General features: G+C 36.8%; 2 protein-coding genes across 3 annotated transcripts; one reads left to right on the top strand and one right to left on the bottom strand.

Annotated features, from left to right (window-relative positions):
- Positions 1-2401: 2401 nt before the first annotated feature.
- LOC113080980 (zinc finger protein 253-like) lies at positions 2402-3623 on the top strand. Its single transcript, XM_026253054.1, has one exon. It carries the CDS (start codon positions 2538-2540, stop codon positions 3399-3401), a length of 864 nt encoding a protein of 287 aa, XP_026108839.1. The 5' UTR covers positions 2402-2537; the 3' UTR covers positions 3402-3623.
- Positions 3624-6989: 3366 nt separating this feature from the next.
- Positions 6990-9263, bottom strand: LOC113080977 (gastrula zinc finger protein XlCGF52.1-like). 2 transcript variants are annotated; one of them, XM_026253050.1, is made up of 3 exons: positions 9220-9263; positions 8949-9147; positions 6990-8520 (listed from the first exon to the last, which is right to left on the bottom strand). In XM_026253050.1, exons 2-3 carry the CDS (start codon positions 9145-9147, stop codon positions 7451-7453), a joined length of 1269 nt encoding a protein of 422 aa, XP_026108835.1. In that variant the 5' UTR covers positions 9220-9263; the 3' UTR covers positions 6990-7450. The 2 variants fall into 2 exon arrangements, with proteins under 2 accessions (XP_026108835.1, XP_026108834.1); XM_026253049.1 differs by lacking the exon at positions 9220-9263 and having other exon boundaries at positions 8949-9210.
- Between the last annotated feature and the right edge of the window lie 12360 nt (positions 9264-21623).

The raw sequence follows: 21623 nt of genomic DNA, 5'->3' as shown, positions 1-21623 counted from the left end.
GCACAAGTCCACACTGTGTGAGAAAAAAAGATAATGTCTGGAGGGAGAAATTTGACATTGGGATACAAGCCAACATTGATGAAAAAATCAGCAGATCTACAGTGGGGAAGGGGGCTGTTGCTGTTAATGCTTTTGTTTCAGTTATTAACTCTAATGTGAATGAAGGCTGCGTTTTTTGTGGGTTAGAGAAACAATTTTTCATTGTTTTCTCAAATGTATTAGGCTCTAATCTCTTTTTTATTATTAAAACAATTGTTTTTAGGTTTTAAGGAAAGTTTCACCCCTAAAGCCTTCATTTATGACGCAGGATACAACCGCAATCAAAGATTTAAATGGCAGTTGATTAACTTTATGGTTGGCCAGGCAAAAATGGCCATGTATATATATTTCAAGAGAAAACAGGATTAATAATATTATATGGCCAAGATGGTGTACTGTACTTTAAGGCATTTATTAGGTTTAGGATCTCGCTTGAGTTTAAATATTATAAAGAGATGTAGGATTTGAATAGCTTTGTATTGCAGTGGTGTTTTAATGAGGTTTTTTTTCTTTTTTTTTTTTTTTTTTGTACAGTGTTTGTGGTTTAATTTTTAGTCTTTTGTTGTATTTATTGGTTTTGTGATAATGGTTTGATTTTTATTTATTTATTTTTATTGATTTAATAGAAGTGTTGGTTGAAAACCATCTCTCTTTCTCTCTCTCTCTCACTAACAGGAGACTATAATCAAGCAAATCAGTATATCTCAGATTACACAACTGCGGTATAAAAGTGGGATAAAATACATTCATGATAGCATTGTGATGGCAACATTACTTTACGATCAAGTTTTCACTCATACTTATTCATTTACACTCTTAAATACACAGTCACACAATGAATATGAATAACACTTTTTTTTTTCAGGGGGAAAAATGCATACTGCATATTGCATATTTAATTTATATATCCCTGCTAAAATAAAATAATAATAATAATAATAATAATAATAATAAACAATAGGAACCATCCCAGAAATTCGAATGGTTTCCACTACAAATACTACTAGAAACATCACAAAGCATCAGCAGTCAGAGGGAAAGTAATCAAAGGTTTACGCATCTCCACTCGCCGCTTCACTCCAGTCCAGCGGGGGGCGCTAAAACACCAACGCTTCTTCACCAAACAACATTAAACCACAGAAGAAGAAGATGAGTTTCTCAGTGGTCTCTCCCTGTAGTTTTGTCTTGATGCTGTTTTAATGAAAACTGTTAGATATGCACCTTCTGTAAATAGAAAAATACAGTTTTTGAATCAGGTCAATAAATACTTGTAATATTCTCATCCTCATAGTCGTGACTAAGTTTTGTAATAAGCAGGAATATCTGGAGGGCTATCATCTGAACTGACATCTGCTGCTGTGAAGATGGAGTTTATTAAAGAGGAGAGTGAACTGGAAACCTGGAGAATAAAACACAAGGAACCAGAAACATTGATAATAAAACAGGAGGATCCAGAAACCTGGAGAATAAAAGAGGAGGAACAGGGAGGTTGGTCATTATCCTTCATTCATTTTTAATGAGTTTGTGGTACAGTAAACTAACAAAGATTTCCTTCAGATCCTTAAAAATCTACATTCCTTAATGTAGAACAAAAGGGCTTAACTATCCTTAAAATGTCTTAAATACACTTTTAAAAGTGTGAAGATATATATATATATTTTTTTAGAATCGTAAAAGTATTTAGTTCAGAGCTTGTGAGACACATCGGATTCACTTTTTGTACATTAGTGTAATAAGTGTAACATTTTGTGGGCAAAGGTTTGTTTTCTGATTAAATAAGTAGAATTGTTTTCTGCTTAATAACTAATGTACATTTATGACACTGTTATGTTACCCTGGCCCAAAGAAGAAAAAAAAAAGACATGTTTTATCTCTTCTGTCTGGATTTTTCTTTCTCTTTTGGACCAAAAATATATTTTCTAATGGTCTCATACATAGATACGTCTATAATGCCTGCTATTGCTTTCTTCGTGTCAGAAATGTGAAAAGGTCCGTTGTTCATTCATAAATCTACATGAGAAAATGATTTTGTGTTGCATAGAAGTTGATGGAGTCTTGCTAAAAATTAGATGTTTATGCATGATCATAATCTATTATGGCCCAAATATCATGTTTCAGTTATCATTATTGTTGTTGTTGTTATTTTATTTTTAGTGGAGATGGTTTGAAAAGGTATTAAAAAGTATTAAATGTGATGTTCTGATACCTGCGCATACCTTGTATCAGATTCAGTGGCTGTAGTTATAAAATCAGTAAAATAATGCATCAACCTTTTGTGTAGAAATTGTCTGCTTTACACTGTTACATCTGGTTTCATCAGGATTACTGAGAGTTACTGAAAATGAACCTCTTTTACTTTTATTTGCAGAGTTGATTGAAAAAAAAACGAGAAGAGCGAAGAATTGAGTGAAGTTGAGGAGAAAAATCATGCTGAAACTGGAGAAAAACCATTGAGTTGCTCTCAAACCAAACAGAAAGATTTGAAGAAGAGAAGAGTCATGAAATCTTTCACCTGCACTCAGTGTGGAAAGAGATTTACAAGCAAATATAAATGTGCTGTTCACATGAGAGTTCACACTGGAGAGAAACTCTTCACATGTGATCAATGTGGGAAGAGCTTCACTCAGTCATCAACTCTTAAGGATCATATGAACATCCACACTGGAGAGAAACCGTACACGTGTTCACACTGGGACAGGAGATTCAGTCAGTCAGGAATCCTGAAAACACACGAGAGGATCCACACCGGAGAGAAACCACACACATGTGATCAGTGTGGGAAGAGTTTCAAACAAAAAGAGCACCTTAAAGGGCACATGAGGATTCACACCAGAGAGAAACCGTACACATGTGATCACTGTGGGAAGAGCTTTGGACACGCTGCTAATCTTAAGGATCACATGAACATCCACACGAGAGAGAAGCTGTACTCATGTGATCAATGTGACAAAACATTTCTGAGGGCATCACACGTAAAGAATCACCTGAGAGTTCATTCAAAGGAGATACCATATTCATGTCATTTGTGTGGACAGAGTTTTTCACGTCTACATTATTTTAAAGTACATCAGAAGACACACGCTGCTGTGAGAGAAGAGTACATGTGCTTCGACTGTGAGAAGACTTTTACTTCAGCTGAACATCTGAAACGACACCAGAGGATCCACGCTGGAGAGAAACCGTACACGTGTTCACACTGTGACAAGAGATTCACTCGGTCAGGGACTCTGAAAACACACGAGAGGATCCACACCGGAGAGAAACCGTATCACTGCACTGCATGTGGGAAGTGTTTCAATCGTTCATCTGCTCTACACAGACATACAAAGAGCAATCACCACCAAATATTTTCATACTCTTGAAGATTTCTTTAGGTCTTGTCTCAGACCCAATCTCTCTGGTCTCAGCCTTGACTCAGACTCAAAAGAGCTGGTCTCGACTACAACACTGCTGCGTCCTCACCAAATGAGACACAATAATGCATCAAGCAGTAAAACATCATCTGGAGAATTCTGTCCTAACCAGACATTACAAGAGACATGACAAAGAAACATTATCTGAAGTTTCACAGTGAATAAAGTTAATCTTCAAATCCAGCAGATTCTACTGAGAGATTCAGATTAACTCAAAGATGCCGTTCCTCCACAGAGAACAATGTCAGAAAGGTTTATTCCTGTGTATTATTTTGCTTCATTAAATACATATCATTGTGTTTTCATATGAGTTTCAAATTATGTTCAATTGTATTATAATGCGTCACTTGTAGTTTGCTTATTCTTACATGAAGGAATATAAAAGATTTTTACAAACTGTTCTTGTTTAGAAAACAGATAAAGAGGCTGCAACACTTTTAAAAAAGACATATATTTATTGTTGATTTATTCTTATTTATTTTATTTTATTTTTTATAATGAGTAGATAGTCTTCCACTTATGTGTTTAGAAAATGCAGATTCAGAATAAACTGTCATGTAGCATTGACACTGATCTTTCTGTGCTTCTCTTGTGAACCTGAACCCGGTATTAAACTATGTTTATATGGGATAATAAAGCAATATATTAGAGAATATGGTTTGCTCATGACATCATAAAAGGGAAGCTACTGAACTGCCATATTGCTATTCCCCATTATTCTCATGCATTCTATTGGATTAATAGGCCATTTTATGATTTTAATGAGAAAACATCACCTAACAAATCAGCGATTTTGCAATTAAGTAAATATTCCCTCTTGAACTCCACCTTAATTTCCCTTTTCTTAATTTTCGCTAATATTTCTGTCTCTCCCTTCTTAAAAGTACGTGTGTTCTTTTTTTTTTGTACATGCCACTTCATCAACATCAGGTCTACTGTTATAAAGACAAAAAAATAATAATAAATCGTCTCCATGAAACTCCATCCCCCTTACCATCCCTTTTAGATTGATAAGGTGGTGTATTATGTAAAACTTATCATGCTAACAAAATATTAAAATTATCTAGCTATTAATCTATGAAAAAAATTAAAGTGATTATTGGCCAATCAGAACTCAATTTTGTAAAAGGCTGCTCAAAATTGCAAGTAAAATGGTTCAAATGTGAACCAAAGGCATTCCCTGACACTACATTATTTTGGCCAATATGGCCTAACAAAGGGGAATCATTTAGGTTGTTCGGCAGGAAAGTGTTTCGGATCTGGACGCTATTTCCACTAAATCTGATCACAACTAGCCCATGAAGATGAAAGCAAATAAAAACAAGAAAACTCAATATAGTCTATATTTATGATGGTTTATCTACAGTTTAAAAATGAGGCAGTTTTATTCTAAAAAGAATATTTATTGTTGTCAGACACTTTACCATGGTAAATACAGATTGAACATTAACACTACACTGTTCTTACATACAGATAAATGAAAACAAAAAGTTTAAATTCAATAATTTAAGTTTAATTAAGTAATTTTAAATGTAATTATGAAACAAAAGTTACAAAACTGTACTGTACATTAACTGTAACATACTTAAATGAAAAAAAAAAAAATTACTCAAAGATTAAATTAAAATGTATTAACATTAGTTTAATTTAGTGATTCACCAGGTTACATGTCCATTTGTAAACTCTGGTTATTCTTTACTATTTTCAAAAGATGATAAAGATAGCTATTTTCTTACCTCATTTTGCCAATATGTTTGCAGGACCTCGCAGAACACATCTGACCCTTCTTGTGTTCGCAGTTTGTGTTCTCCTTTGACATGTCACGACTCAAATTCGCTCAAAAAAAAAAAAAAAAAAAAAACTTAACAGGCAAATATTAAAAACCGAGCAGTCCGTTATAACAGCCGCAGCTCACAGTCAGCTGCCTCACTCACAGAAAGACGACAATAACGGTCATATTTTTAAATGTAGAAAGGCGCGAACCGATTCATTGTCCAGTTTCCTGAATGACAGCCAGATTAACCAAACATGATCGAAGTAATAAAATAAAACTACCAATGGGAGTTGTTTCAGTGTGATGAAGCAGTGAACTGTATTTAGTTTTATTGTTGTTAAGGATGATAATATTTAACATATACCTTTAGATTTTAGAATAGGTATCATGACTAAAATATTTTAAAATGCTATTAAAAAAACTTAAATAATTTATTATAAATATTTAAATGCTTGTTAACCTGTTTCAACCATTTAGCATTAAACATTTTTAAGGTTGTTTCATTAAAACAACTGCCCTTATTTCAACCATATTTCAATGTTGAAAGTTGGTCATGTGCTGGAAGTTTTTCAACCGTTCATCTTTAAATGTTGAATCAACGTTGTTTCAACGTTGAAACCACAACTGACCTTTATTTTAATCTTGCTGATTTTTTGGAGAAAAATTGAAATGGCACTTCGTGTGATATTGATTAACTAAATAAAATGATATAAATATATACATTTTCTAACCCCCATATCTTGAATTTTGTGATCATTCACATGCATTCATAAATGCATTTAAATACACCGAATAATGCAGTGATCCCCAAACTGATTCAAATGATTTGCGATCCCGCTCTGAACTCCGAAACTGACTCAAGTGATTCGCGAATCCATTCCGAACTCTCGAATTGATTCAAATGATCCGCGAATCCATTCCGAACTCCCGAAATGATTCAAAAGATTTGCGATCCCCAAAACTAACTCAAATGATTCGCGAATCCACCTTGAACTCCTGAACTGACTCAAATGATTCGCGAACCCTCTACGTACTCCCGAACTGATTTAAATGATTTGTGATTCCCAAATTGATTCAAATGATTCGCGAACCCGCTCCGAACTCCCGAAATGATTTGCGATCCCCAAACTGACTCAAATGATTCGTCATCCCGCTCCGAACTCCCGAACTGATTCAAATGATTCGCGATCTCACTCCGAACTCCCGAACAATGACGGATCCGAAACGAAGGCGGATGGAGGACCCGCCATTGCTCCGCACTGCATACGATGCGCATCCGCGATTAAAACTTTACCTCCACGGCGGGACCGGCCCGGGTCCGTTTTGCACCCGTTTATCTCATTTTCAAAATCCCTTCTGTTCTTGCTGTCTCCACTTTCATCGTCTTCACCTATCTATATAAACCGGTCTGTTTTGTATCTGTTTCATGGAGTCCTTGTTTTCCGTCACCCGGCTTTCTCGTGTTCCCTTGTGTTTTCATGTTTCTTGTTTTTTGGACTGCTTTCATGGTTTTAGATATTGATTTTGGATTTCCCATTAAACACTGCTATTGGATCTCTCGTTTCGTGTGTGCATTCGTGACAGTGTGCTGTAAGAATGTAAAGGAATACTTCAGATATAAAAATACTGACTCTTTTGGTAATGTTTTCTCAAACTGAAACGATTTATTCTTAATTCATTTGAATGTATAGGAATACTAGGGAATAGCAATACCAGTTCACTATTATAGATTAGTACTATAAACTTATGATAATGTTTTACTATGGTCACGTGGAATTAACAGAAACACATGTCCTCAAGACACTAAATTTCCTCTAATATACCACTGTAATTTACATCAAACATCAAAAGCAAACTAAGCAAACTACAGGTGACACATATGCATTATAAGACAACTGAACATAATATGCAACTTATAAGAAAACACAATGATATACAAGAATAAATATTTCTGACATTTTTCTCTGGTTTTGAAGATAAAGATTAACTTTCTTCACTTTGAAACTTCAATTAATGTTTCTTTGTCATGTCTCTTTTTTAATGTCTGGTTAGGACAGATTTATCCAGATGATGTTTTACTACTTGATGCATTATTGTGTTTCATTTGACGGGGATGCAGCATCAGACGTGAAAGTGCTGATCTGAAGATGATCTACTTGCTGTGATAGCTTTTTATATGACTGTGTAGAGCAGATGGTTGATTATAACGATTCCCACATGCAGTTCAGTGATATGGTTTCTCTCCAGAGTGGATCCTCTGGTGTGTTTTCAGGTCTCCTGACTGACTGAACCTCTTGTCACAATGTGAACACTTGTAAGGTTTCTCTCCAGAGTGGATTCTCTCGTGTCTTTTCAGATTTCCTGACTGGCTGAATCTCTGTTCACAGTGTGTACACTGGTAAGGTTTCTCTCCAGAGTGAATCTTCTCGTGTCGTTTCAGAAGTGGTGCCTGACTGAATCTCTTGTTACAGTGTGAACACTTGTAAGGTGTTTCTCCACAGTGGATCCTCTCATGCTGTTTTAAATATTTAGATAAAGTAAAAGTCTTCTCACACACAAAGCACACATACTCTTTCACAGCAGTGTGTATTTTCTGATGTTCTTTCAAGCTTTGAAGACATGAATAACTCTTCCCACACAAATAACATGAATGTGGTTTCTCCTTTGTATGAACTATCTTGTGTTTCATCAGGTCTGATGCCCTCAAAAATGTTTTGCCACATTGATCACACGTGTGCCACTTCTCGCCAGTGTGGATGTTCATGTGATCCTTAAGATGTGACAATTGTGTGAAACTCTTCCCGCACTGATCACAAGTGAATGGTTTCTCTCCAGTATGAACTCTCATGTGTCTATTAAGGTGTCCTTTTATCGTGAAACTCTTCCTGCACTGATCACAAGTGAATGGTTTCTCTCCGGTATGAACTCGCATGTGCCTATTAAGGTGTCCTTTTATTGTGAAACTCTTCCCGCACTGATCACATGTGTGTGGTTTTTCTCCAGTGTGCATCCTCTCATGTGTTTTCAGGTCTCCTGAATAAATGAATCTCTTGTCACAGTGTGAACACTTGAATGGTTTCTCTCCAGTATGACCTCTCATGTGAACATTAAGTCTATATTTGCTTGTAAAGCTCTTTCCACACTGAGTGCAGTTGAAATATGTCTTTGCTCTTCTTTTCTTCAAATCTTTTTGTTTGGTTTGAGTGCAACTCCAATGTTTTTCTCTGGTTTTTATATGTTTTTTCACCTCAGATTCACTCAATTCTACATTCTCCTCATATCCTTCATTAAACTCTAAAATAAAAGCAAAATCAGTTTATTTGTCAGTAACTGTAGGGGATTAAACAGAAATGTGAAAGTACATAAAAGTGAACCCTGGTGTAACAGTGTAAATTCAATTTCTGTGCAAAAACATGATGTTACTTTTGATGCAGTTTTATAAATTATACATCACTGAAACTTTTCATGAAGACTGATCTGCAAAATATCATTTTTTCAAATGGTATATAAACAAATCCCATGTTTATAGAGAGGGCCATTAAACATTTATTGTTTTCTGCTCCATCTATATTCTTATTTATCATCTCTAAGGATTGTTTCTATTAAATCAAACTAAATCTAAATATGCTTTAAACTTTATAACTGTCAGTATTATTAAAAAGCTTTGCTAGCCTAATGTGCCACAAAGAGTCATTAAAGATTTATAAAGAATAAACACCAACCTCCTTGTACCTCCTGTTTTATTATCAAGGGTTCTGGTTCCTCCTGTGTTATTCTCAATGTTTCTGGTTCTTCCTGTTTTATTCTGCAGGGTTCTGGTTCCTCTTGTTTTATTCTGCAGGGTTCTGGTTCCTCTTGTTTTATTATACAGGTTTCTAGTTCACTGATGTCCTCTTCACTCTCCTCTTTAATAAACTCCATCTTCACAGCAGCAGATCTCAGTTCAGATTATACTGATAATGTGAGAATGAGAATATTACAACATTTACTGACCTGATTTTTGCATTAAATCAGCATCAAGGCTAAAAACAACAGAGAGAAACTAAGGTTCTTCCTCTGTGGTTTAATGGTGTTTGTCAGACAATGTATGTGTTTTATCGCCATCCGCTGGACTGGAGTGAAGCGGCGAGTGGAGGCATTACTGCGTGTACAAGGTGCGCTGTTTTCCTCCGACCTAATAATAATAATAAAAAAGACCTTAAGAGATTATAGACTCGCATGGTTTTTGAGTAACATCAACAGTTTTTGTGAGCGAGAATTATAAGAGAGAGAGAGAGAGAGAGAGAGAGAGAGAGAGAGAGAGAGAGAGAGAGAGAGAGAGAGAGAGAGAAACGATTTATAAGTTACATTTTAAATCTTCACTGGTAAGCACACAACATTGTAGCATTTTTCCTTTCAAATTAGCAAATCAGTACGAGTAGAGTCAGTACGAGTGTGCCAATATAATGTCTGAAGCCACCACTCACTGTTAATAAGCATAATATTTGAATCAGATGTTGCTGCCCACATGATTTGTGCTGCTGCGACTCGCAGGTGATCCCTTTGATGAGTTACAGTATGCTGACAGATTATTGCTAGGTTATAGTATTGTATTAATATTGTCCCATTGATATCTACTAAAACGTTATTTTAAAGGAATATCACACAAGTGTTCATAGATGTTTTGATTTAACTTGCCAAAATAACACCAGATTTTTCACAAAAGGTTTCTAAAAGTACATTTGTATTTGTGCCGATAATTTTTATTTATTTATTATTATTGTCAGCTAATAAAACCTATGCTTCAGAGACCATATTCATATAACATCTAAGGCTAAATGTGGCTCTACTGTATGCATTAGTGAGTGTGGTGGTGCTTGGGGGAACGCTCTGGGACAGGTGAGAATAAGGTTGGGGGGATCACAGTGTACTTACTACAAAAAAAAAAAAAAAAAAAAGTTTAAAATGTGACACTGGTGTAAATGGTGATCATACCATTAAGATATATCGCCCAGCCCTTTTTCATATCATAAAAATAGATCTAAGTCCATTTACCCATAGGGTGTGTCCATGGGGTCTAAAAAATATATTAAAAATTTATAAATCAATTTAGAGAAAATTGAGGCCTTTAAAAGTATAAAAAAATCTAAAATGCGATTTTCCGATGTATTATATATTGTATCATCTTTTCTTCATGTATATTTATATACATAATGTATATATTATGTATATTTGTCCGAATATAGTTTATTTATGGAATCCCGCAGAATTTACGTCATTTTTGCTTGCTCACTGACTGTGCTGCTGCAATATTGGGCGGGGCTTGTTGATCCCGCTCTCGCGGAGTCTCTGACCATTAATGCATGCTCCCTTCCACTCCCGCGATTTGTCTTTCAGCTCCTGCAAATATTCTAATATTGTACATAATTTTAACGCCTTAGGGCGCCGCTATCAATATGTCAATAAATCCTTTAGAATGAGCGATTGCGCGTGCAATGCGTGGAGCAAGCATACCTTACAATAAAAGATATTTGTCAATGAGCTCAGGATCTGTGGAAGAGTCTTGTCAGTTATCTGTTCTTACTTTTGACCCGTGATCAGTCTACTCTGACTTCTGTAGCTAGATGCTGGGTTGTTGTTATTGTTTCCACAGAAGTGGACTGCTTTTAAACTGTTGCCATGGGTTGATGTTCCCCAGTTAAAGTTAAAGGTTTGAAATACTGCAGAAATTACATTTGGTATATATATATATATATATATATATATATATATATATATATATATATATATATATATAAGAACAAAAATAACAGCAATTGGAAGCACAGTCAAGCAATATGTAAGTGTCTCAGTGCATATCCTGTGCAATGAAGCCCGCCACGATTGTCTCTAGCATGCACACGTGCCATCGACAGGAAAAAGCTAAGCTCAGATTTTAAAATAGAGTGTGCATTTTTAATACTCGGGTAACAAGTGCATATGTGAAATGACATCAGAAGGCTATAATTGTTTCTGGTCTATTACTGTATCGATGCAGAATCGTTCATGTCCGCATTGTGTTGCATCAATGCAACTATTAATTTCGACACACCTACTTTTATACAGTTTTTTTTTTTTCCTTTAAGGCGTGCTCCACACATTTCCTACACACTGTAATTGTTTAACTTTTTTTTGGCTATGCCTTCAATATGTTTCCGGCAAGCATACAGGAGACCCCAATTTATGTAACTTTAAAGGAAGAGGCCCCATCATATATTCTTTGTCTCATGTCAAGACAAGATGTGCAGCTTTATGTCTGCACATTACATTATCAAATTCACCATATGTATGCACATTACATTCTCATGCAGGGCTCTGTGCACACAGGCAAATACACATTACAGTGAAATGCATTTATATATAAATGGATATATTCACAAAGATTTAATTTGATCATTCATATTCTGGTTAATGCAAATCTTCTACAGGATTTGTGATCATTTCTACGTTAGATTGATAAATGAGGCCCAATAACTTGATTTAAGATGCACTTTCAGCTGTACAACTTTGCAGACTGTTTACTATAGAATGATATTGTAGACTTTATTCAAAAGGAATTGCAAATTGTATTTGCAATTGCGTTTTCAATTTGTGGACACATAAAATATGACATAATCCAAACGCAAATGCAAATCATGCATTACCATTTTCATTTTCGATTAAGTGAACGCACAGTGTCTGCCAAAGGCGACATAATGAACAATTGTCTCATTCATGGTGGAGGTGAAAAAAAATTTCTTTGTGACATGCAATATTTATAATATTAAAACTTAAATGCAAAATAAAAGGCATGATAGTCGGCTGTTTTTGTCCATTTTGAGTCTTAATTTGAAATGTTTGCGATTTTAATATAAGTTTGGGAGCTCGGAGCGGGATCGCGAATCATTATCAGTTTGGGGATCGCGAATCATTTGAGTCAGTTCTGGAGTTCGTAGCGTGAATCATTTTAATCAGTTCGGGAGCTCGAGCGGGATCGCGAATCATTTGATTCAGTTTGGGGATCGCGAATCATTTGAGTCAGTTTGGGAGTTCGGAGCGTGAATCATTTTAATCAGTTCAGGGGCTCGGAGTGGGATCGCAAATCATTTAATTCAGTTTGGGGATCGCGAATCATTTGAGTCAGTTTGGGAGTTCGTAGCGGGATTCGCGAATCATTTGAGTCAATTTGGGAGTTCGGAGCGGGTTCGCGAATCATTATAGTCAGTCATTTGATTCAGTTTGGGGATCGCGAATCATTTGAGTCAGTTTGGGAGTTCGGAGCGGGATTCGCGAATCGTTTGAGTCAATTTGGGAGTTCGGAGCGGGATCTCGAATCATTAGAGTCATTTTGGGGACCGCGAATCATTTGAGTCAGGTCGGGAGTTCGGAGCGCGAATCATTTGAGTCCGTTCGGGAGTTCAGAGCGGGTTCGCGAATCATTATAGTCAGTTTGGGGATCGCGAATCATTTGAGTCAGTTTGGGAGTTCGTAGCGTGAATCATTTTAATCAGTTAGGGAGCTCGAGCGGGATCGCAAATCATTTGATTCAGTTTGGGGATCGCGAATCATTTGAGTCAGTTTGGGAGTTCGGAGCGGGATTTGCAAATCATTTGAGTCAGTTTGGGACAGTGGCGGATACAGAACGTCATTAATAGGTGGGCCTGGTGAATATACGGAGGGGCCTTGGGTTTTTTTAATCTTAAACACCTGATTTCCGGGCTCCGTATTATAGAGCTTTCACACTAAGCGCAGATGCGGTCAGGCGATCTGTTCCATATGCGTTGCCGTGCAGAGATCGTTTCCGCACTGTGACCGAGTCTCTGATGTGCTGCACGCGCTGAATTAAAGTGACAGGCTGACAGTGCATGGTTCGTGGTCAAAATAAACACAGATTGACATGAAAATATAATAATCTCATCATAAATGCATTTAATCTAATTATACTCTTTTACACAGTCATCTTATTTTACTTTAGGACTGGGGTAAAGCAAGGAAAAATTAAATTTACTTCAACAAGGTGACACAATGAACAACTCTCGTCTCATTCATGGTGGAGGTGAAAAAACAATTTCTTTGTGACATGCAATATTTTTTATATTAAAACTTAAATGCAAAAGAAAAGGCATGATAGTCGGCTGTTTTTGTCAATTTTAAGTTTTAATTCGAAATGTTTGCGATTTTAATATAAGTTTGGGAGTTCGGAGCGAGACTCCGAATCATTAGAGTCAGTTTGGGGATCGCGAATCATTTGAGTCAGTTCGGGAGTTCGGAGCGCGAATCATTTCACTCCATTCGGGAGTTCGGAGCGGGTTCGCGAATCATTATAGTCAGTTTGGGGATCGCGAATCATTTGAGTCAGTTTGGGAGTTCAGAACGTGAATCATTTTAATCAGTTCGGGAGCTCGGAGCGGGATCGCAAATCATTAGAGTCATTTTGGGGATCGCGAATCATTTGAGTCAGTTCGGGAGTTCGGAGCGCGAATCATTTCACTCCATTCGGGAGTTCGGAGCGGGTTCGCGAATCATTATAGTCAGTTTGGGGATCGCGAATCATTTGTGTCAGTTTGGGAGTTCGGAGCGGGATTCGCGAATCATTTGAGTCAGTTTGGGTCGTGCGAAAGATGGCAGAAAGCAGAAAACGCTTATAATTTCATAATAATATATAATATATACATTTTGCATTGTTTTTGTTTTTAATTTAACTACTATTTTAGTCTTTTGTTACAATTATTGATGAAATATGCTATATCTAACAGTTTTATTCATCAGTGAATGTAACAGACTGTACATTCACTGATGAGACCACCGCGTTGTTCAATTCATAAGCTTCTGTTGCAATTTGATGAACATCACAGAGCAAACAAAACGAAAGCGAAACTAAACCGCGCTGAGTTTCAGCTGGCAGCGAGTACCGTTTATCCGCTCGGACCGCGACTCAAACAAACCTGTCCGAGCTCAGAACAGCTTTACTCGCGAGCCACAGCTGATTTCGTGACATTGTTACTTGCTCTTTTTTTTTCCTCCTCTGTCTTTTCTTCTTTCTCTTTTCAGCACCAGAGGGTAGAGCTGAAGATCTTTGCCCGAACCCGATGGGACCCGACGGGCTCTGGTCGGTTTGGGCTTGCGCTTTGGTCCTGTGATATGTTTCGGTTAGCGCGAGAAAGATGCGAAAATGGAGAAAGATGCGAAAATCAATGCTGAATAGGTGAACAGAGGCTTGCCTCTGGCCAGGGCCAGATCAACACTTTGTTGTACCCTCCTGGGCAACAATATTCAAGGACCCCATCATCTCGACCCCAGGATCACCATAATATGGTCATATACAGAATATATTACTGTAATATACAGTAAATATACTCAATACTTCAAATTCTAACTGTCATCAGGTGTATTTTGATTTACAAATATTTAAATGCTCATAGAACTACAAATGCACTACTATGTCCCCTATCGAAGACATTCACTCACATATGATGCTATGAAAACAAAACACATCAGCATCTGTATAATCTGGTAAAATTGACCCACTACATTGAGAGGGAGGGAAATATCCTCCATTTTCACAAAAATGAATAAATGAGCAACCACTTTCAAACCATTGTTTATTTAACAACATTTATTCCCAATAGAAATGTATTGAATTGATAGAGCTATAACAGAAGACCACAGACAACACATCAAGAAACAATTTGGTTCTCAGCTCATTTTAAGCAGAAATCACCCTGACAGGGTGACCCTGTTTCCCCAGAATTCAACAAGGCAATCAAGTTATTAGTCCAACACAAACAATTTGAAATCTGCCAGTTATCCCTCCACAACAATTTACAGCATTTTAATGAAGCTGGCACCTCAAGGAAAAAATAAATAAATAAAATGCAGTATCACTATTATCTGCTCATAAACATTTTTATCCTAAACTCATTTTAACTTGTTTTAAAATAGAACAACAACATTTCACAGCACAATTAACCAGTTAAACATTTTAGTGCTACATAAACATTTAGAAATCTGTCAATTTCTCAAGACAGAAATAAATGCTACATAATCTGGCAAAACACACAATTTAAATCCAAAACAATGACGAAGTTCATGTTTGAATTTGAAATGCTCTTCGCTCTCGGGGCTGTAAACGTAAGCTGGCGGTGTAGAAAAGTCCTGGCTTCCTGAGTTGTCCTCGTCGTTGACGGAAGCTGACTTAGCAGAACTGTCGGCAACATTAACAGGAGTGAAGAAATGACCTATTTTAGGTATATACTTAAAGTTTTCTGCGTTTCTGATGTCCTGAGAAAGAGCTGCTGAACATAAATAAAATGTGCAAAATAATTTGCAAAAATACCCTTAGAAAGAGCTGCATTACTTCATTAGCTTGCGTCTGACCTGCAGCGGTATCATTCAGACTTGGTGGGTGTCAGCCAGTGAGTCATCTGATTCTGACCGTGTTCTTTTAGTAACCAAGTCTGAAGCCAGTAGAGCATATTAAGTGTTGTTCACTGTATTTGTATTTTTACTGAGCCGAGTGTGGGCAACTGCGCGTTTCACACACTCTCTCCGGCAGGGCCGGCCCTGACCAATTTGCTGCCCTAGGCAAGATTTTACCTGGCGCCCCATGCATCACAGCCCATTTCACCCTGTCATTGTGTTCATGATTTAGCATATATATATATATATATATATATATATATATATATATATATATATATATATATACACACACACACACATTACAGCAGAACTGTTTCCAACACTCATAATAAATCATCATATTAGAATGATTTCTAAAGGATCATGTGATAGACTGGATGTCCCATGTGACACTGAAGAATGGAGTAATGATGCCGAAAATTCAGCTTTGCATCACAGAAATAAATTATAATTTAAAGTATAATAAATTGAAAACTAATTATTTTAAATTGTAATAATATATCACAATATTAAATTTTTTCTGTATTTTTGATCAAATAAATGCAGGCTTGATGAGCAGAAGAAACTTCTTTCAAAAACGTTAAAAATAGTAATGTTTCCAAACTTTTGGTCTGTATTGTATCCCCCCAAAACTGCACAACTGTAGAGTAAAACATTAATAAAAAAGTGATAATAAAAAATGCGTCTTAAAACTGACATGATTGTACAAAATCACAGTCTGGGGACTCAGAACTCAGAACAACTGCTAACATTAAGTTTAAGGTAAAAATAACTGCCATGAAATTATAGTATCTTACTCCTATGCAATAAATTGTTCTTTCACTACATCTCTTTACCTCTGTCTTTATCCTCTTCTCTTCTTTTTGGCACTGTATCTATCGCAGACTATGCTCATTTATAATGTGTCATGTAAATTCGGCCTTCCGTCACAATCAGGAAACTTTCCCCGTGTCTAGAACTGGCGCGAGCTGCCAGGCCCGTCTCTACGAGCTGTGTGTTAACAAAAGCAGTGCTGTCTACATTGGATGCGGCGTCGGGCACGCTACACAACAAATTACCAACAACTGATCGTGCGCGCGCTCTGTTTCTGACGCACTTCAAGCACTCGATAGGCGGGGGAAGATTGAAGAGCCGGACTTTTTTTTTTTTTTTTTTTTTTTTTGCTTTATTTGGTAGTATTTAGAATTAATGGTTTTTAAATAGTAGCCTATTATAATATATATATATATATATATATATATATATATATATATATATATATATATATATATATATATATATATATATGTGTAAAAAAAAAAAAAAAAAAAAAAATCACTCGTTCACTCATTCTGGCGCCCCTATGGATGAGTGGCGCCCTTAGCATTTGCCTATACCGCCTATGCCGCGGGCCGGCCCTGCTCTCCGGTCACGTTGAGTTGTTAGGCTTGTTCGACTTCATGCAGTTTTGCGCAAACCGATCGTCGGCTGACTTGAAGCAGTGCATGCCGGTTAGAAATTTTGTCCGACTTGATACAGCGCTGACGCCACGTGACTGTGACGTGTGCCGTCAAAGTACCACGAGAGCGATTCGAGAGTAGCCGGAGAACTCAGCCAGCGCAGCTTCTGAAGAGCGGCTGCACAGGTTCTGATGACGACACAACTGATCCACGATTGGCTGGATTCACTGATGACACCGATGACGTGCGTTTCAAGTTTATTGCCAGTCGGCTTCAGTTTCAGAAATTCTCATATGGACTTTTAAAACAGTTCAATACGTTTTTAAGTCGTCTTCATCTTATAAATCATATTTATTAAATATTGTTTTACTGTATTTACTGTATTGTTAATATAAAGTTTGTGTATGTTTATTTTGCATGACTTTCTTTTTTATACAGACCTTTTACAGTATTCAGCAGCATAACCTATTCAAATTAGCATTTTTAAGAACTAAAATGTTAATCTAAAAAGCATACAATCTAATGTGGTCATAAATGTATGCTCCTATACAAATGATACATAATACATTATGTTCCTCCATTTGTTTGGTTTCTTCATATTCTCTAGTTTATTTTGCTGTGTTTATACTTCACCTGCATGTGCTGCACGCAGCTCCTCCCCACCTGCACGCGGCTACTCTCGCCGATCGGTTGCATCCAGCCGCAGTCGATGTCGAACACACCTGTTGACACTGACAGCAGTAAAAGTGACGCATGCACTTTTCACTTGTAAAACTCAAGGGTATATGGGTAATGTAGTCTCTTCTGTCGGTGGGACGAATTAGGAAGCTTGCATTGTAAAGGGCGCTCTGAAAAGCGGCAGCGCAGGCAAAATATTAAAACCTCTATTAAAACAGATGTCCAAATGAGCGTACCAGTACGACAAAGCACATTCTGGGCGCATGGAAAGGTGGCAGTATATGCTCAAGAGCTATATTTGGTGTACCGGACCACTTTATTCCAACTTCCAAGTGGTGTAGTCTACCTTAGTTATGAATAAATTATGTTAAAACATCTATAAATAACCCATTCTTGACAAAAGGTAAAAGAGTTGTGTGCGTGCGCACATTTGAATAATGTCGGGCTGTAAAGGGGTTCGGGCTTTTGAAAAGCTGTCAATCAAAATGTACTTGTGGGGCTCGGGCCGAAACCTTTCGGGCTCGGTTCCTGTCGGGCCTAACTTTTAAGGCCCGATTACAGCCCGATACATCCTTTTTTGTGACATGGCTTATCATTTATTACAGTGATGTAGAGACCTGCACTCCCGCAGGAGTACTGCGGGACCCAGCGCACCGAGTGCGGTGCGGGACAGTATTTGACGGGTGAATGCGGACGCGGGAGGCAAGATATTAGGCCTATTGTGTGCAGGTTGCGGGAAAATACAATTATTTGCGGGACTCCCGCAAATTGGAAATATCTAACAAAATAAAATAACTAGAAACAAATAAACCTTATTTATAATAAAATAAAATAAAATAGACTTTGCGGAATGGGAGGATGCTGATGATACCATAGACAGCGTGTACGTGTAATTTGATTCCGAAATAGCAGATATTTAAAGGTCAAATTGGAATGATTAGAAGCACACAGACCGGATGATGTCCTCCAGTGGGGAAAAAGATGAATTTCCGAGATTAAGCAAAGTAACACGCCATGTACTTTGCCTTCCAGCTAGCGCACCATCAAAGAGGGCTTTCAGATGGAGCAGAGACGGATTAAACTGAAATTCTAGTCTCAACAGTGAACGACATGATATTCCTGCATGGGCACATTAAGCAGTCGTACAGTTTTTTTTAGTCAATTCAGTTTATTATTTATTTATTTATTTATTTAGCTAAATATTTAAAATTGGTCTATTTTGTTGTTGAGGAATAAGGATATTTTTTTGTTAAATGTTTGAAGGAATTGCTCAGGCCCCATAAGATACTTTTCCTTTGAACATGAAATGAATCCAGGTTTATTATTATTATAATATAATAATTAATAAATAATAATAATAATTATTATTATATAATCTATTAATTTATTTACATTTCTTACTTATTTTACTGTAGCTATTTCTATGTTAAGTTCCTTGTTCATGTTCATCCATATAATTAAACGCAAATAAAACGACACATTTGTTTATTTTCCGTTTCTTTTTTAAATTTATATTCAACAGGGGAGTAAGTGAAAAAACAAGACAGTAGCAGGCAGAATATGCAATGTACATTAAAAAAAATAAATAAATAAAAAGAAAAAACTATACGTTTACCCGCGGGATTTTGCTGGCGGGAGAGGGACGAAACTTGATTGTTTGCGGGCGGGAGCGGGAGAAAATAACATATTTTTTCGGGAGCGCTATATAAAGCTCTAGCTGACGCGGTGGTATGACGTTTACACCGATCGGTCTGCGGCTGCGCGCAGTGCAATGTGCCATTCACCATCACAACACGGCACGGTCGCGACTCCTGCGAAAGATGGTAGAAAGCAGAAAACGCTTATATATAATTTCATAATAATATATAATATATACATTTTGCATTGTTTTTGTTTTTAATTTAACTACTATTTTAGTCTTTTGTTACAATTATATGTGGGTTTGAGTGTGTGGTTTGTTAATCAATATATATATATATATGTATATATAATATGGAGATAGTACAATAGAATTTTGAAGAATATGAAGAATAAGAAAAAAACAGCTTGTTTAAAAAAGAAATAAGTAAAAACATGCACAATATGTTTATAATGAAAATAATGAGTGAATTATGACGCACCATCAGTGAGCGCAGGAATGCACTGAAGACATCTACAGTGGATTCGGTTGCACTTTATTTTACAGTACGTGTACTAACATGTACTTATATTGTACTTACAGTGTATTTATCTAAGAAAGTTCTGGTAATACAAGATAACTACATGGGGTAGGGTTAGGTTTAGGGGTAGGTTCAGGGTTAGTACCTAGTTATTATTGTAATTACTATAATAAGTACATAGTATGTACATGGGGAACAGGACTGTAAAATAAAGTGCTACCGTGGATTCAATCATTTTCCTCCACAAAAACATATAGGCTTAGTAAAGTTTTTTAATATGCACAGTTTATGTTGTTGGTATTTTTGTTTATTTAATTGTTAGCCTCGGTTCGCACTGGCCAGTGGAAAATAGGCTAATGAGTGAAGATAGCAGAAGACTGTACATTCACTGATGAGACCACCGCGTTGTTCAATTCATAAGCTTCTGTTGCATTTGATGAACATCACAGAGCAAACAAAACGAAAGCGAAACTAAACCGCGCTGAGTTTCAGCTGGCAGCGAGTACCGTTTATCCGCTCGGACCGCGACTCAAACAAACCTGTCCGAGCTCAGAACAGCTTTACTCGCGAGCCACAGCTGATTTCGTGACACTGTTACTTGTTCTTTTTTTCTCCTCCTCTGTCTTTTCTTCTTTCTCTTTTTAGCACCAGAGGGTAGAGCTGAAGATCTTTGCCCGAACCGATGGGACCCGACGGCGGAATATGCAATGTATAAATAAATAAATAAATAAACTATACGTTTACCCGCGGGATTTTGCGGGCGGGAGCGGGACGAAATTTGATTGTTTGCGGGCGGGAGCGGGAGAAAATAACATATTTTTTTTTCGGGAGCGGGACAAAATCTAGCAGGACGGAAAAATCCCTCCCGCAGGTCTCTACAGTGATACGCACTTGCGCGCCGGCGCAAATTGTAAATGCACGCGAGGTGTCTGTATGCGCATGAGTCAAACACGGTTGTCGGCAAATCAGAATTTCTTGTCCTGAATTATTCATTTATTAATTAATTTATATCACTTGTTTAAGTTATTTAATTGTAAAAAAAAAAAACAAACAAAAAAAAAAAAAAAAAAAAAAAAAAAACAAAGAAAAACAAATATTGGGCCGCTTAGTTCGCTTATGCCTCAGGCCGGTGTTTGTACCGAAATCTGACTCCCCGGACAAATCGCACTCCCCTTTGCGTGCACGCGCGTCACACAGTTGAACGCAGCGTTTGCAGTTAAACCTTCAGCGGTTTATTATAAGCCTTTTATTGATCGTTTTTTTTCCACAGTTGGCACCAAGAACGAACATAGAAGAAGCGTAGTCTGATTAACAAGCAACTAACGGATGCAAAAACGCCGACTGGAGAAGGTCGTCAATGGAATTAAACCGCAATTTCCAAAGTAAAAGTGCAAGTTTTACACTGAAGTTATTAACTGCACCAACTTAATCTCGCAATGCTCTTCTCATAAACCTGCTTTTCATTGTCATTTAAATTTATATTTAATCACATTTAGTTGGTTAAACTGGGATGAATTTAGTTAGAATTTAGTTCTCGTAAAATAATATGTATTATTAATAATTATAATATCTAAGGTACTATTGTTATCACGCAATATTTATTGTACCGATGTGTACCGGACCACTTTATTCCAACTTCCAAGTGGTGTAGTCTACGTTAGTTATTAATAAATTATGTTAAAACATCTATAAATAACCCATT

The sequence above is a fragment of the Carassius auratus genome, unplaced genomic scaffold, assembly GCF_003368295.1.
Source record: "Carassius auratus strain Wakin unplaced genomic scaffold, ASM336829v1 scaf_tig00032671, whole genome shotgun sequence".
Lineage (NCBI taxonomy): Eukaryota > Metazoa > Chordata > Actinopteri > Cypriniformes > Cyprinidae > Carassius > Carassius auratus.
This window is presented reverse-complemented; position numbering and strand designations above follow the sequence as displayed.